The sequence below is a fragment of the Mesoplodon bidens genome, assembly GCF_964165515.1.
Source record: "Mesoplodon bidens genome assembly, chromosome: 7".
Taxonomy (NCBI): Eukaryota; Metazoa; Chordata; class Mammalia; order Artiodactyla; family Ziphiidae; genus Mesoplodon; species Mesoplodon bidens.
In genome coordinates, this window is record NC_138164.1 from 26,198,443 (window position 1) to 26,213,638 (window position 15,196).

The 15,196-nt window shown below is 34.4% G+C and overlaps 1 protein-coding gene across 2 annotated transcripts in view; it reads right to left on the minus strand.

Moving 5' to 3' along the window:
- The window catches only part of GRIA4 (glutamate ionotropic receptor AMPA type subunit 4), a gene marked incomplete at its 3' end in the record, with an annotated part of 515,808 nt that overhangs the window by 48,164 nt on the left and 452,448 nt on the right, over positions 1–15,196 (minus strand). For both annotated transcript variants that reach the window (XM_081240207.1, XM_081240208.1), the window contains exons 10-12: positions 13,813–14,019; positions 7,861–8,231; positions 1,919–2,117 (exon numbers count right to left, since the gene is read on the minus strand). In XM_081240207.1, coding sequence (XP_081096333.1) covers positions 1,919–2,117; positions 7,861–8,231; positions 13,813–14,019 — 777 coding nt within the window. The remainder of the gene's footprint in view (positions 1–1,918; positions 2,118–7,860; positions 8,232–13,812; positions 14,020–15,196) is intronic.

Genomic DNA, 15,196 nt, shown 5'->3' on the forward strand with positions numbered 1-15,196 from the left:
TCTTTATTCCTATATTTCTAATCAATATATTCTCTTACCTACTTCATTAGTTTTTCAAACTTGAGCAGATTTTAAAAACTCTATAAAGATTAGAAATAACATTCTCAATGTACTTGGTGCCAAAGAGCTCTACAGTGAGTTATTTTTGAAACATTTTCAGGGAATCAATATGATATTTCTTTTCCCCTTTCTCACTCAAGGCAAAATGATGAAGCTACAAATATCTGCTTTATTTACATGAAAATCAGTCATCATTTTTCAGTAAAATGCAAATGATAACACAAATTTATATTGTATTTTGATGCATACACATAATGGTTTTTAGTCAAAGTCACTAAATTTTAGCTAGTTTCTTTTGGGTGGAAACATAGATTTCCAGAAAAGTACCGAAATTATGCTAAAACGTGTTAGAGCAGTGTGTTACTATATTAAGCTTTAGAGATTGGGATGCACTCAGTAAGTTAAAAAATTTGACTAATTAAGTTTATCCATAGAATATTATTAATAAAATATATTGTCATGACTATTATTCACAGTTTTAGAAAAGTCTACAAATAGTTTATAATTAATTTAAAAATTTTATATCTATTAGCAATGCTCGAAATTGTTGACAAAGATGTTCACTGTCTGGTTTTTTTTTAAACAATGTGCAATGATGGGTTTGGCACAATTTTTGAGTGATTTGTTCCTGATTTAGTGTTACATAAACATCTGTCATACCTAAGAATACTATAATTGATTTTTTTAAAGGAATATTATTGAAATTCAAGTGCATGAAAGTTAAGGCTGGCTTAAGGAGTAGTATCTTTTGTTGTTTTTAATTTCCAAGCTGAGTGAGAAAACAATAAATATACACATTTAAAATGAAAATGTAGTCTCCCAAGTACTGTATATAAGTGTGAATTTACTTTAAAGGGATATCATTAATTTTACACAATAGTTTAGGAAATAGTGAAACACATCTTGTCTTCTAAATTACTAAATATGTAGTCTCTAAGCAGTTGATGTTAAGTATAAGATGCCACAATTACCTAATGAAATATTTGGGAAAATTTCACCCTGACCGCTTTTTAGTTTTTTGGTTCTAAAGTCACAAAATTACCCCTTATCTCTGATCACATATTGTGAAATTTCTGGATTTAAGTAAAAGCAGAGTAAAAGAGATTCACAGATCAAAAAATTCATCCTTATAGTGGTACAAAGAGCTAAAACCCCCAAAACCTCCAAAATAACTGCCATCATGATGGCAAGTCAAAGGAACCATATCCATATGTGAAACGTAATTATATCAGTTTGAACAATTTTATCTGCAAAAGCAAAGAAATCAGCACAAATGCAATATCATAGAATGTTTTACAAAAGTGCTAGGACTTAGTAGTTCTTGTTCCCATTATCTTGTGAGAAAGCAAATATATTGCTTTGAAATCCTTTGTTACAGAATAGATTATAGAATAATAAACCTCATATAGGTACTATAACATGAAATTAAGGTTTGGGATTCAAATGCAGCAAGGTAAATGTATTCTTTGAAAAAAAAAAACAAACATGATTTCTTTTTTATGCTCTAAATCCCAAAGCATAGATAAATCCAAATCTCGCCAGATGAAGTATCTTCATAGCATTACGAATATTGGAATCTTTGGGATAAATTATGTTATAAAGTTGCTTTATTTACCTTTTTGTTGTTACTTTTCCTTAGTAAGGGTCCCTCTTGCAATGTGAATAAATCAATTAGCTTTTGCAAATTAAAGTGATTATAGAATCCAAGTAGAAGTATATAGCATTGCTATGTTTAAACATAGCAGTTACCATTGTGTTCGCAAAACTTATAATAGCTAGAGCCCATAATATAATAATTGGCAAACTTGCCTGAATTTGAGTTATGAACATTTCCTTTTTAGTTTCCCCCTCAACTTACTCTGAAGAATTCTTTTGTTGATCCTGAATCCAATGTTCCATAGGCAATTTCTGTTTGTTTGGCCAGGTCTTCCGCACTTTCTATGGGGGAGACCATTCTTTCAACAGTCAGGAAAGCAGCGAGGTTAGCAGTATAAGATGATATAATGATGAGTGTAAAGAACCACCAAACACCTCCAACAATTCGACCTGAGAGGGATCTAAACATGGATAAGATAATAACATTTTCTTTTCTATAATCAACATAGAGAAAGAAAAGAAATACCATCAATTCACCATGTATGTTTAATAAAAATTACAAGCATCATTTTATGTTCTGAATAGTCTACTCAGAATGGTTCTAATATTTCTGTATCACTTGACATCTTTTTTGCTATATTGAATGTATAAATGCCGCATTTAGAATACTTTTCCTTTTTATTGCTTACTTGGCAGAAATGTAGAACAGAAAGCCTTTCCTTCAGGTCCAGAAGAGGAATGCTTACTTAAATTCATTGATCCCTTTTGCACTTTAGCATCTCTGAAATTAAGATGCAGCCTATGTTTGATGAGATAAAACACAGTACCACAGTTTGATTGGCAGCACTCTTTCTCTCTCGGTGGCACATAAAATAGCAATACATCTTAACAATTGGTGAGCTCTTAGATTTGATACAAGATGGCAGATGCTCTTCTGAGAGAACTTGTTTTTACCTTCAGTCAGAGCTATGCCAAGATGGATGGGACATATGCCAAGGTGGGGCTGGACCACATGAAGACCTAGGATTGGTCTCAAAGTAACCATAGTTGAGAATGTTTTGTTTGTTTGTTGGTTGGATTGATATTCCATTTCTTATCTGAATGGAGGATGAGCTATGTCTTAAAGTGCTTTACATACTGGTATAAAAATGTTATCTGTCACTTCCAACATGAGACCAAAGCATGTGACTTATTAATATGCAGTGTAACAGCACTGAAAACTGAGGTTAGAGCTCAAAAAAACATTTTCTCTTCACCATTTCTCTGGTTATCAGGGATGTGTGGGTGAGCAGAAGAAAAGTGAGAATGAAATGAATAAAAAATTCAGAGCATAATCATAATTGATCTCATTCAACAGGACCCTCAGACTATTTAAAATTCCTGTGACAAAATATTTTTAAACATTTTCTTAATATGAGGAAAGATTTCATATTTTCAATGGCATTTCTAGCTTAAAATGCTCCCTTCTTAACCATTATTATATAAGTGACACCTGTTGGTTTTAACTTATTTGCTTAATCCTGGTTTTAAAACCATAAAACTGGGGATTTGTTCAAGATTGAGGAGTAGAAGGATGTGCGCTCACTCCCTCTTGTGAGAGCACTGGAATCACAACTAACTGCTGAACAATCATCGACAGGAGACACTGGAACTCACCAAAAAATTACCTCACATCCAAAGACAAAGGAGAAGCTGCAATGAGACAGTAGGAGGGGCACAATCATAAGAAAATCAAACCCCATAAACACTAGGTGGGTGACTCACAAATGAGAGAACAATTATTCCACAGAAGTCCACCCACTGGAGTGAAGGTTCTGAGCCCCACATCAGGCTTCCCAACCAGGGAGTCTGGCAATGGGAGGAGGAATTCCTAGAGAATCAGACTTTGAAGGCTAGCGAGATTTGATTGCAGTACTTCGACAGGACTGGGGGAAACAGAGACTCCACTCTTGGAGGGCACACACAAAGTAGTGTGTGCATCAGGACCCAGGAGGAAAGAGCAGTGATCCCATAAGAGACTGAACCAGACCTACCTGCTAGTGTTGGAGGGTCTCCTACAGAGGAGAGGCGTGGCTGTGGCTTACAGTGGGGAGAAGGATACTGGCAGCAGAAGTTCTGGGAAGTACTCCTTGAGCTCTCCCAGAGTCCACCATTAGCCACACCAAAGAGCCTGTAGGCTCCGGTGCTGGGTCACCTCAAGCCAAACAACCAACAGGGAGGGAACTCAGACCCACCCATCAGCAGACAAGAGTATTAAAGTTTAACTGAGCTCTGCCCACCAGAGTAACACCCAGTTCTACCCACCACCAGTCCCTCCCATCAGAAAGCTTGCACAAGCCTCTTAGATAGCCTCATCCAATAGAGGAGAGACAGCAGAAGAAAGAAGAACAACAATCCTGCAGCCTGTAGAATGAAAACCACATTCACAGAAAGATAGATAAAATGAAAAGGCAGAGGGCTATGTACCAGATGAAGGAACAAGATAAAGCCCCAGAAAAACAACTAAATGAAGTGGAGATAGGCAACCTTCCACAAAAAGAATTCAGAATAACGATAGTGAAGATGATCCAGGATCTTGGAGAAAGAATGGGGGCAAAGACTGAGAAGAGGCAAGAAATGTTTAACAAAGACCTAGAAGAATTAAGGAACAAACACCCAGAAGACAGACAAAGAGAGATGAACAATACAATAACTGAAAAGAAAAATACAGTAGAAGGAATCAATAGCAGAATAACAGAGGCTGAAGAATGGATAATTGACTTGGAAGACAGAATGGTGGAAATCACTGCCACAGAACAGAATAAAGAAAAAAGAATGAAAAGAAATGAAAGCAGCCTAAGAGACCACTGGGACAACCTTAAACACACCAACATTCGCATTGTAGGTGTCCCAGAAGGAGAAGAGATAGAGAAAAGACCCAAGAAAATATCTGAAGAGATTATTTGAAAACTTCCCTAACATGGCAAAAGAAATAACCACCCAAGTCCAGGAAGCACAGAGAGTCCCAGGCAGGATAAATCCAAGGAGAAACATTCTGAGACACATAGTAACCAGACTGACAAGAATTAAAGACAAAGACAAAATTTTTTTAAAGCAACAAGGGGAAAACGACAAATAACATACAAGGGAACTCCCATAAGGTTAACAGCTGATTTCTCAGCAAAAACTCTACAAACCAGAAGGGAGTGACACAACATATTTAAAGCGATAAAAGGGAAGAACCTACAACCAAGATTACTCTACCCAGCAGGATCTCATTCAGATTTGATGGAGAAATCAAAAGATTTACAGACAAGCAAAAGTTAAGAGAATTCAGCACCAACAAACCAGCTCTACAACAGATGCTAAAGGAACTTCTCTAAGCAGGAAACACAAGAAAAGGACCTACAAAAACAAACCCAAAACAATTAAGAAAATGGTCATAGGAACATACATATTGATAATTACCTAAACATGAATGGATTAAATGCTCCAACCAAAAGATACAGTCTTACTGAATGGATACAAAAACAAGACCCATATATATGCTTTCTACAAGAGACCCATTTCAGACCTAGGGACACATACAGACTGAAAGTGAGGGGATAGAAAAAGATATTCCATGCATACAGAAATCAAAAGAAAGCTGGAGTAGCAATACTCATATCAGATAAAATAAACTTTAAAATAAAGAATGTTACAAGAGACAAGGAAGGACACTACATAATGATCAAGGGATCAATCCAAGAAGAAGATATAATAATTATAAACATATATGCACCCACCATAGGAGCACTCAATACATAAGGCAAATATTAACAGCTATAAAAGAGGAAATCAACAGTAACACAATAATAGTGGGGGGCTTTAACACCTCACTTACACTAATGGACAGATCATCCAGACAGAAAATTAATAAGGAAACACAAGTTTTAAATGACACAATTGACCAGATAGATTTAATTGATATTATAGGACATTCCATCCAAAAACAGCAGATTACACTTTCTTCTCAAGTGCACATGGAACATTCTCCAGGATAGATCACTTCTTGGGTCACAAATCAAGCCCTGGTAAATTTAAGAAAATTGAAATCATATCATGCATCTTTTCTGACCACAACACTATGACAGTAGGAATAAATTACAAGAAAAAAACCGGTGAAAACACAAACACATGGAGGCTAAACAATGCATTACTAAATAACCAAGAGATCACTGAAGAAATGAAAAGTTTTTTGATAAACCACAGCAAGATCCTTTTTGACCCACCTCCTAGAGTAATGGAAGTAAAAACAAAAATAAACAAATGGGACCTAATGAAACTTCAAAGCTTTTGCACAGCAAAGGGAACCATAAACAAGATGAAAATGCAACCCTTAGAATGGGAGAAAATATTTGCAAACGAATCAATGGACAAAGGATTAATCTCCAAAATATATGAACAGCTCAAGCAGCTCAATATTAAGAAAACAAAGAATCCAATCAAAAAATGAGCAGAAGACCTAAATAGACATTTCTCCAAAGAAGATATACAGATGACCAAGAAGCATATGAAAAGCTGCTCAACATCACTAATTATCAGAGAAATGAAAATCAAAACTACAGTAAGATATCACCTCACCCTGATTAGAATGGGCATCATCAGAAAATCTGCAAACAACAAAGGCTGCTGAGTGTGTGGAGAAAAGGGAGCCCTCCTGCACTATTGGTGGGAATGTAAATTGATACAGTCACTATGGAGAACAGTATGGAGATTCCTTAAAAAAGTAAAAGTAGAATTACCATATGACTCAGCAATCCCACTACTGGGCATATATCCAGAGAAAACCATAATTCAAAAAGACACCTGCACACCAATGTACATTGCAGCACTATTTACAAAAGCCAGGTCATGGAAGCAACCTAAATGCCCATTGACAGATGAATGGATAAAGAAGATGTGGTGCATATATACAATGGAATATTACTCAGCCATAAAGAGGAATGAAACTGAGTTATTTGTAATGAGGTGGATGGACCTAGAGTTTGTCATACAGAGTAAAGTAAGTCGGAATGAGAAAAACAAATACTGTATGCTAACACATATATATGGAATCTAGAAAAATGGTACAGATGAACGAGTTTGCAAGGCAGAAATAGAGACACAAATGTAGAGAACAAACATATGGACACCAAGGGGGGAAAGCGTGTGTGGTGTGGTGGTGATAGGATGAATTGGGAGATTGGATTAGTGTACATATGTACATTAATATGTATAAAATAGATAACTAATAAGAACCTGTTGTATAAAAAACAAATAAATTTTTAAAAACCCATAAAACTATTACTTGATTTGCTTTGATTTCTTTTCATTTCATTGAGGATTATTGACTCAAATTTCTATGTTATTGGAATTTAAGCACATTTATAGTGTTCCTGGTTCTTACATTCTACAGGAATGCAAACTGCATTGTAGCCTAAATGTCTCTTTTTGAGGAAGTATTTCTTTAAAAATACATATATTTACGATGCTAATATAAGTCACTATTTAAATTCAATTCTTAGATTCTCCTGTCTTCAGCTATTTTTCTGAGAGAAATTTGGTATTTTTCTTGCAACAGGAGGTTGGCTGTGTTTTTGACAAACATAACTGAAACACATCCTTATGGATATGAGCCATGACTCCACCGATAAGGAAAACAAATATAGTGTTTATATTGCTGACTCTTGCCTACTGCTTAGCTTGTTTATGATTATTAGATAGAACAATGTATATCTGGAACCTACTATAGTAACTCAGCTTTTAGGTAACTCCATGGTAGAAATCTCCATTAAGCTACATGGGATGTAAATCGACTTCAAAATTAATTTTCACAAATGAACAACAAACATTTGATTTTGAAAAGGAGACAACATGAAAATAAATTCCTATTCTTAAGAATTTAGATTTAGTTTCCATCTGTAATCACTGAAAGAAATATTAATACTAAGTTATTTTTGAGCATTCTGATGGGTTCCATATGTTACTTTTCCATTGGGAAATTAATCTTTATGATGTATCCATACTTTGTGCTAATTTGGAAAAATCGGTTATGAGTATATTTAGATTAATTTGGGATTGCAAGGTTTTTCTGTGTTTCAAGCAATGCTCTGCCTCCAGGAAAAGAACATATAGAGAGATGTTATGCACAATATTTAGAGTTACTGTGGAATTGGTGAAGAACTTAAGGGTTTTGAAACTAACCTGGGTGAAATGTCACATCCTTGCTGCATAAAAGCACCCAGGGAAAACCAGAGGCTGTTAAAGATGCCAAACTCATTGGGAGGCTGGTCGCTGGGTCCTTCCTTTCCATCTTCTGGCTCTTCTGTGTGCCACTCATATGGACTAAACCTACTAACTAGGAACAAGACCACGCTGACACCAATGTAGGCAAAGACTATGCACATCCAAATCTCATAGGCCAGAGGATCCAAGAAGGAAAACACTCCTGGTTTAGATTTCTGAGGCTTTTTGATCATAATAGATATGCCCAAACTCATGAAGGGCTTAGAGAAGTCAATGACCTCTTCTCGGACCAAAGTGATTGTCAGAGGGGCAATAGCAATCTCTGCTTTCTATAAAAGAAAAGACACATGAAAACATATAGGTTAATAGATTTCATGAAGCAAGTAGTACTGGATTGATCCATTCAAAGTTAACCAGTTATGTATTTATTCTACATTTTTTGGGGAATACCAACAATAAATAAGGCCAGTGATAAATACAAAGATGAACAGATTTGTTTTCATAAAATATTATATCACTTTAATTGCACAGAATATTTTTATTGGTGCTAGTAATTAGATGAGAGGAAGAGAAAAAGAGTAGACATAAGCAAAAATAACTTGAATTCAAATAACTGCCTTAGTCTTTAAGGGTCTGAGATGGCGCAGAGGAGGATACACGATAGTTTTTCCATATGGCTGAATTTCTGAATTTCTTAGCCAGAATTGCTGCTATTTTGCAGTCTTTTCTGTTTCATTTGGAATGTTGCCACTGATTCATTACTTGGCCATTCCTTAATATTATGAATTGTGAATTTCAAACAGTCTTTTCTTTTTTATTCCTTTCCAGTTATGAGAAAACCTATCATAAAGTCTGTGTTTGTGAGATAAAAGAAACCTATTGTTTGACAATATTTGTTGACTTAGCATACACGCACAAATCTGGAAACTGGCATTTATTTCTTCCTATTCACATACTTTGATTTCTACTTTCAATTTCTAAAAGCGATTTTGGAAAACAGTGGATTCAAGTCTCATATATTATTAATAAGAAGCCAGCTTCCATTTTCATTTTGTGATTCTGAGTAATTTTTCTGAGCCTTTTTCCCTATCTCTAAAATGAAGACATTTTCTTTCCTGTTTACCTCATTGTGTTATTGCAATTATCTGTTAAACAAATCTTAATAAAACAATAGTAAGCATTTAATGAGGGATTATGTGTCTATGCTGATTTAAATATTTGGAATGGCTTTTCACTTAACCTTCTTAAAGAGATAAACAAGCTTATGTTTATCATTGTTTTATAGATGATGAAACTGAGACTCAGATGAGTTTTACACATCATAGCAGCTCTGCAATTTGAGACTGTACTTCTATTAAATCATGCCATCTCTAAAATCAAATGAAATAAAGTGTGGTGAAAAAAACTGTAAACTGTTACATGATCTACAAATGAAAAAAGGTTTTTTGATTATTTATTTTAAAAGGAAAATATTTGGCATTAAAATGGAATCTGAAACACAGACATATATGTTCTTACACAGTGGCTGCCACTCTTACATTCACTCTATATCTCCTCAGGCCCCTGGATTGATACAATGGCCATCAGCTTGATACAAAGGCAACTGGAGGGTTAGCATGGGGAATGTACTCTGGCTGTCACGTTTTCCACTGGGTGACTGAGAATTAACTGCATACACTTTCAAGTGGGAATAAACTTAGTTCACATCACAAATGCCCACATAAAATACAAAAGCCAGAGAATCATTGCTGAGAGGTTATTTCCCCATAGTTATTATTATCTGTATAATTTTCATTATACAGATGATATATGAAGTGATATATGAAGTGATATATGTGATATATATCAGTGATATATGATTCATATACAGTGATATATGAAGTATATATAGAAAAAATAGTATATAAAAGCAGAACCAGAAATTTAGGAAAATTTATCTTCATTTCCTTCACCTACTCTTATTTTTTACTTTATATATGCCCTACTAGACATTGTTTTATGAATATTATTTTTCTTATTTTAAAATGGGATAATATAGAGCAGTGTATTTTATAATTCCTTTTCTCAAGAGAATGAGTTATTTCAACATATATAATAAAAATAAGTTTTAATGATTGCAAATATTTTATCATGTTAAAGCATCAACAATTACTCAATTTATTGTTTTGGGGGTATTTTTTTCCAGTTTCTCACAATTTATAATAATGGTGATGTGAACACCTTTGAAGACAAATCTTCACACATATCTTTATTATTTAAAATAAATTTCTAGAAAGGGATTGCTGGTGTAAATGGTAACAATCTTTTTAATGTTCATTACATGTTTTGCCCAACTTTTCTCCAGAAAGATCATGCAAATAGCACTGTGGGAAAGCACCTTCGGCTTTGAACCTTGTATACCCCCTGTGTATCTTTATTCTCATCTATCTTCACCAATTTGCTAATCTCATTGTATTTATTTGAATTTTTTTTTTTTGTAAAACATATAGCCACTTTTACTCTTTTTACATACTACTTGTTATAATCTGTCCCATTTCCATATGGGGTACTCATTTTTTTGCTTACTAATTTATGTGTTTTAAAACAAATATTAAAAATATTATGTTTCATATATGTTTTTAATATTCCCCCAGTCATCAATTTTTGTTTACATTACTTAGTTCATGGTACTTTATTGCATTATATACATTTTAAAATTTTGTTGTAGCCATATAAAATTATCTTTTTGTGTTTTCAGCCATTGGTTTCATGCTTAGAAAACTCCTTCTCATATCATGATTAATCTCAATCATATATTTTATTCTAGTACCTATGCTCCCTCTATAATTTATCTAGCATTTTGCATGATAATGTATTACAAAATTGTCCTGCTTTCCCAGTGGGAATAAGTGAATAATGCATCCTTTCACTGATTTGAAATACCACCTTTCACATACTACATTGTTATGTGTAGTGTCTTCTGAGATTTTTTATTTATACAAGTTACCACTAATGAGAGTAAGAGCCTTAAAAGTAGAGAAGCATGAAGAGAAATAAAGGAGTCTCCAACACATAAAACTAGATGCAATGGAAAGCAAACATTAGATGATAGTGTGACAGCAATGTTCAATGAGGACACATTTGAAGTTCTGAAATTTGTGATTTGAAAGAGGCCAGTGAACAGCGGATACATCTGAGTTTTCTCTGCTAACATTGGAGATGTTGTGTTTGCCTTGTTCCATTAACTCTCAGTGACTTCCAAAATTGTGAGAAATATCTCCTGTAAGAACCTGATAATATTTGGATTCTCAAAGACCTCTGGAGTAAGGCTGATGAACCAGCATTTTAACACACCACAGGTAATTCTGGTGTTGGCAGGCCATGGAACTTGCTTTGAGAAAATAATCCCTTGGGTTAAAATATACACACACAAGTACAGAGGGGCCTAGAAGAAGGCCCTGGAGCAGTGTACCACAGAAGATCATATAATGAACTTGCTGCAGTGTGCAGGTGTGACAGGCAGAAAGGACCTGAGAGTCCTTTAGAGGTTTTGATAGAGGTTTTGATCATTGGCGTAACCACCTGGTGGTGTGCTGAGATTACATATGCCTGTCTCACAAATAATCTATTCCTAAAAATTACAGTAACAAAGTTTGCAAAGAATAAAGTAAAAAAAAAATGGATTCAAAGTTAATCATCTTGCTGGCTTTGTTGAGTATAAGAATATAGATGGAGTTTTATTTAGGGCCCTGCAAACTGGGATTTCATGTAAGTATTAGCAGTAAAAAGAAAAAAAAGTAGTTGAGAAACAAGTAAAGACTTTGCAGACACCAGAATGGAAAATATCAAATCTGTGGAAAGTGTATGAGACATGGAAAAAGATTCATTTTGGGAAAAAACTGGACAACTCAAGTGGCAAAGATCAGATTATTTAAACCCTAGCAGACTGGCTGATGAATGAATAAGCATTAATAACCATTATGTTATCTTCTCTCTCTGAGAACTGCCTGACTTTGAGACTTTCTGTGCCTGTGACACGAGTACTATTGATACAAGTTTTTTGTTGTTAATTATGTTACTCTCTTCATATCAGCTGTTTTCATTATTTAAACAATATTCTCCCAATAAAATGTGGTCAGAATCCTTGCCAAGGGGTGAGCCTGGGCTGCCAAATTGGTAAGGACTCCAGAGGAGAGATATGTAACAAATGTCTTAGAAAGTAACTCTGGTTAGTTATCCGGTTCATAATTAAGTGGTAATCCAGGAATGAGTTTTTGAGATCAAATACTCAGTAGTGTCTTCTGAAGGAAATGAATTAGTGTAGGTCCAACAATTAGGTTAATGTTCACATTTAAAGTCTAAAAGTTTAAAATATTACCAACGGGCACATGCTTTAGGAACCCTTTTTCTTTGGGACTTAAAACTCAATATCAAACTGTTGATGAACCCTGTGATAAAGTACTTTGTGATTTTTTAAAACTGCGAATTTTGTTTTCCTCACTTAGGGCACCTAACCAGTCAGCAGTTCTTTCAAATGAATATAAAACTAACTAATTGCTCTTTAAGGTCAAAAAATTTCCTCTTGCTGCTGAGGTTATAGCTACCATACTGGACTGTGTGGAGAATGTTCATTGCTTCACGGTCTGAAAAGCAGGCTGCAGAACCACAAAACTATTGAATTGCAGTTCTGGCTCGGAAAGTGAGCCCCTCTATATATTTCAGTATTGCTCTAACTTGTTCTACCTTTATTCTTTCCTGGCGAAGGAAGACTCTTGTGTAATTCTTTATTTTTAAAGGGGTCTTGTGAGAATTAATCAGACAGAATGTGTTTTGAAGGTGAAATTTGTGAACTATGAATTAGCTTATAGAAAATTTCAGAATACATTTCAAGTGTACATGACTTATTGGTTACTTGATGAATAGAGCTTACTGTGAACTCTAGGTTTGGTTTCTGGACTTTGGAAATATCATACCTTCACTAGCATTTGATAACTGTTGGCTTGATTTTAACACTTTGCAGTGGAACCTGAAGAGACCGATCTTGTTCTGGTTCAGGCAGGAATGTCTTCATTGAATTTGCCCTTGGCTTTCAATATACACACTCAATACCTTGTGAACTCAAAGAGAAGGGCATGACATGCTTTCATGTGAAGCCCACTATAGAATAAATTCTAGCTTTTGTGTTTTGTTATGTAGGAAAAAATGATGTTGTTGCATTAAGTTTAAATTTATTGTGTTCAGCAGAGTTGTAAGAACCTCACATTATTATTATTATTATTATTTTTTGTGGAATGCGGGCCTCTCACTGTTGTGGCCTCTCCCATTGCGGAGCACAGGCTCCGGACGTGCAGGCTCAGCGGCCATGGCTCACAGGCCCAGCCGCTCCGCGGCATGTGGGATCCTCCTGGACCAGGGCACGAACCCGTGTCCCCTGCATCGGCAGGCGGATTCTCAACCACTGTGCCACCAGGGAAGCCCGAACCTCACATTATTGATGAATACTTTAATATATGTTAAAATAGTTTACTGATCGCTTCACCAATAACTTAAAAGATATTTACCAGTAAATATAACCAACAGGGATATAAGTAACTCTCAAAACAGTTCTCAAAACAACATGTCTATGGTATAGCAGCATCAGGCTTAAGAGAATAATCATGGCAGATACTGATGTCAGTGTTTTTTTTTTATAACATAGGACATTGTATTCTGAATTTTTATCTTTTCGAAGTTATCAAGTATTAGTTTCTCCCATTGTTTGGAAATTGCATTATTAATGAAATAGAGAAACATTTGACATCATATATGCTTCTTTGAATGTAACTGCAGATTTAAAAGACAACAGTAGACATTTAAAAATTGATATATGCCCACATGAAAAAAAATCTTCAGGTTTATGTAAGTAAATTTTCAATAGATTTGTTTGCTTACCCCATAAACAAGTTCCCCTACCATCCCATTCCAGATCTTTGTGTCTGCATCCCTTGCTCCATATTTTCCATCAGGGACAATGGCAATTTTATACTTGATACCAATGTGTTTTGCAATTTCAGATGCCAAATCTACACAGTATCCTTCATACTTGTCATTTCCTTCAAACATTTCATGATTTTTCTTGTACATAACATATGGGGATTCCTATAATGAGAGAAGTAGAACTGTAAGGGAGAAATTATAAAACATTCAAAAATTTTATGTAACTTTTCAGTTTCAGAATTTAACAAAATATTATATTTAGTATTAGTACACACACTGATTTTGTGTGACAAGAACTTGATAGTAAAACAGATGAATGTATAAATGTGCTTAGAAGTATATTAAGTTGCTTTACATTGGATACTAAAAATTAAATCTTTAAAATAATTTTCTCTTGAGTGATTATTACATACTTAGCACTGTGACTGTGATAGGAAAAATATACATTAATAATAGACTAGAGAAGCATAAATTATCATCTATGGCAATGAAATTACTATTTCCAAAGTATCTCATGACCTGAAGACTATTTAGGAGTCAGCTTTGTGTAATAAAAGACTCATTCAAAGTAACAGTTCTCTGTATTCTGCATCTTATTTAGTCACATTCAACTGAGACTTTCTTTAGGAAAAGAGTTGTATCATTTTTCTTTGCTCTTTAGTATTTAGCAATATGCCTTTCTCAGAGCAGGCATTATTAGCAAGTTCAAAGAAGAAATGAATTAGTAGTTTTTAAAATTTTATACACTAATTTACATTAAATTGGCTTTCCTAAAATTGTTCTATATTTTGGCTTTAATTAGGGCTGTGTTCCATGAGTTTTTATTCTATTATAAAATATATTTCCAATGGAAGCTAATAATTTTTCCCCAATTGTGACACACTTCACACACTTCAAGTAATATTCTCATTTAGTTTCTGAAACAAGTAAGACAAAATAGCATGAAGAATTATTGTGAAAATACTTATAAAATGAAAAAGATTACTGTTAACTAATAATAAATGAACAGTTTTCAGTACACACACACACACACACACACACACACACACACCCCTCTAAACCAACAATTTAAAGTCTGTGAAACTAAAGAGACATGTTAGCAAAAAATACTTGATTTTATAAATAAAACCTAATGCCACCAACTCAAAGATAGGCCTGGCGAACACACAGTACATACAGAACTCCTGGTCACACTTCAGATTTTTTAATCATTTGCAGACAAGGAGTGACCACTTTTGACCACAGTGTCATTGAAGTAATGATTTATATTTTATAAAATTGTACTGTGACATTTAGTAATTTTAATACGAATCTTTTCTCTTCTCCCAGAAATCTGTAG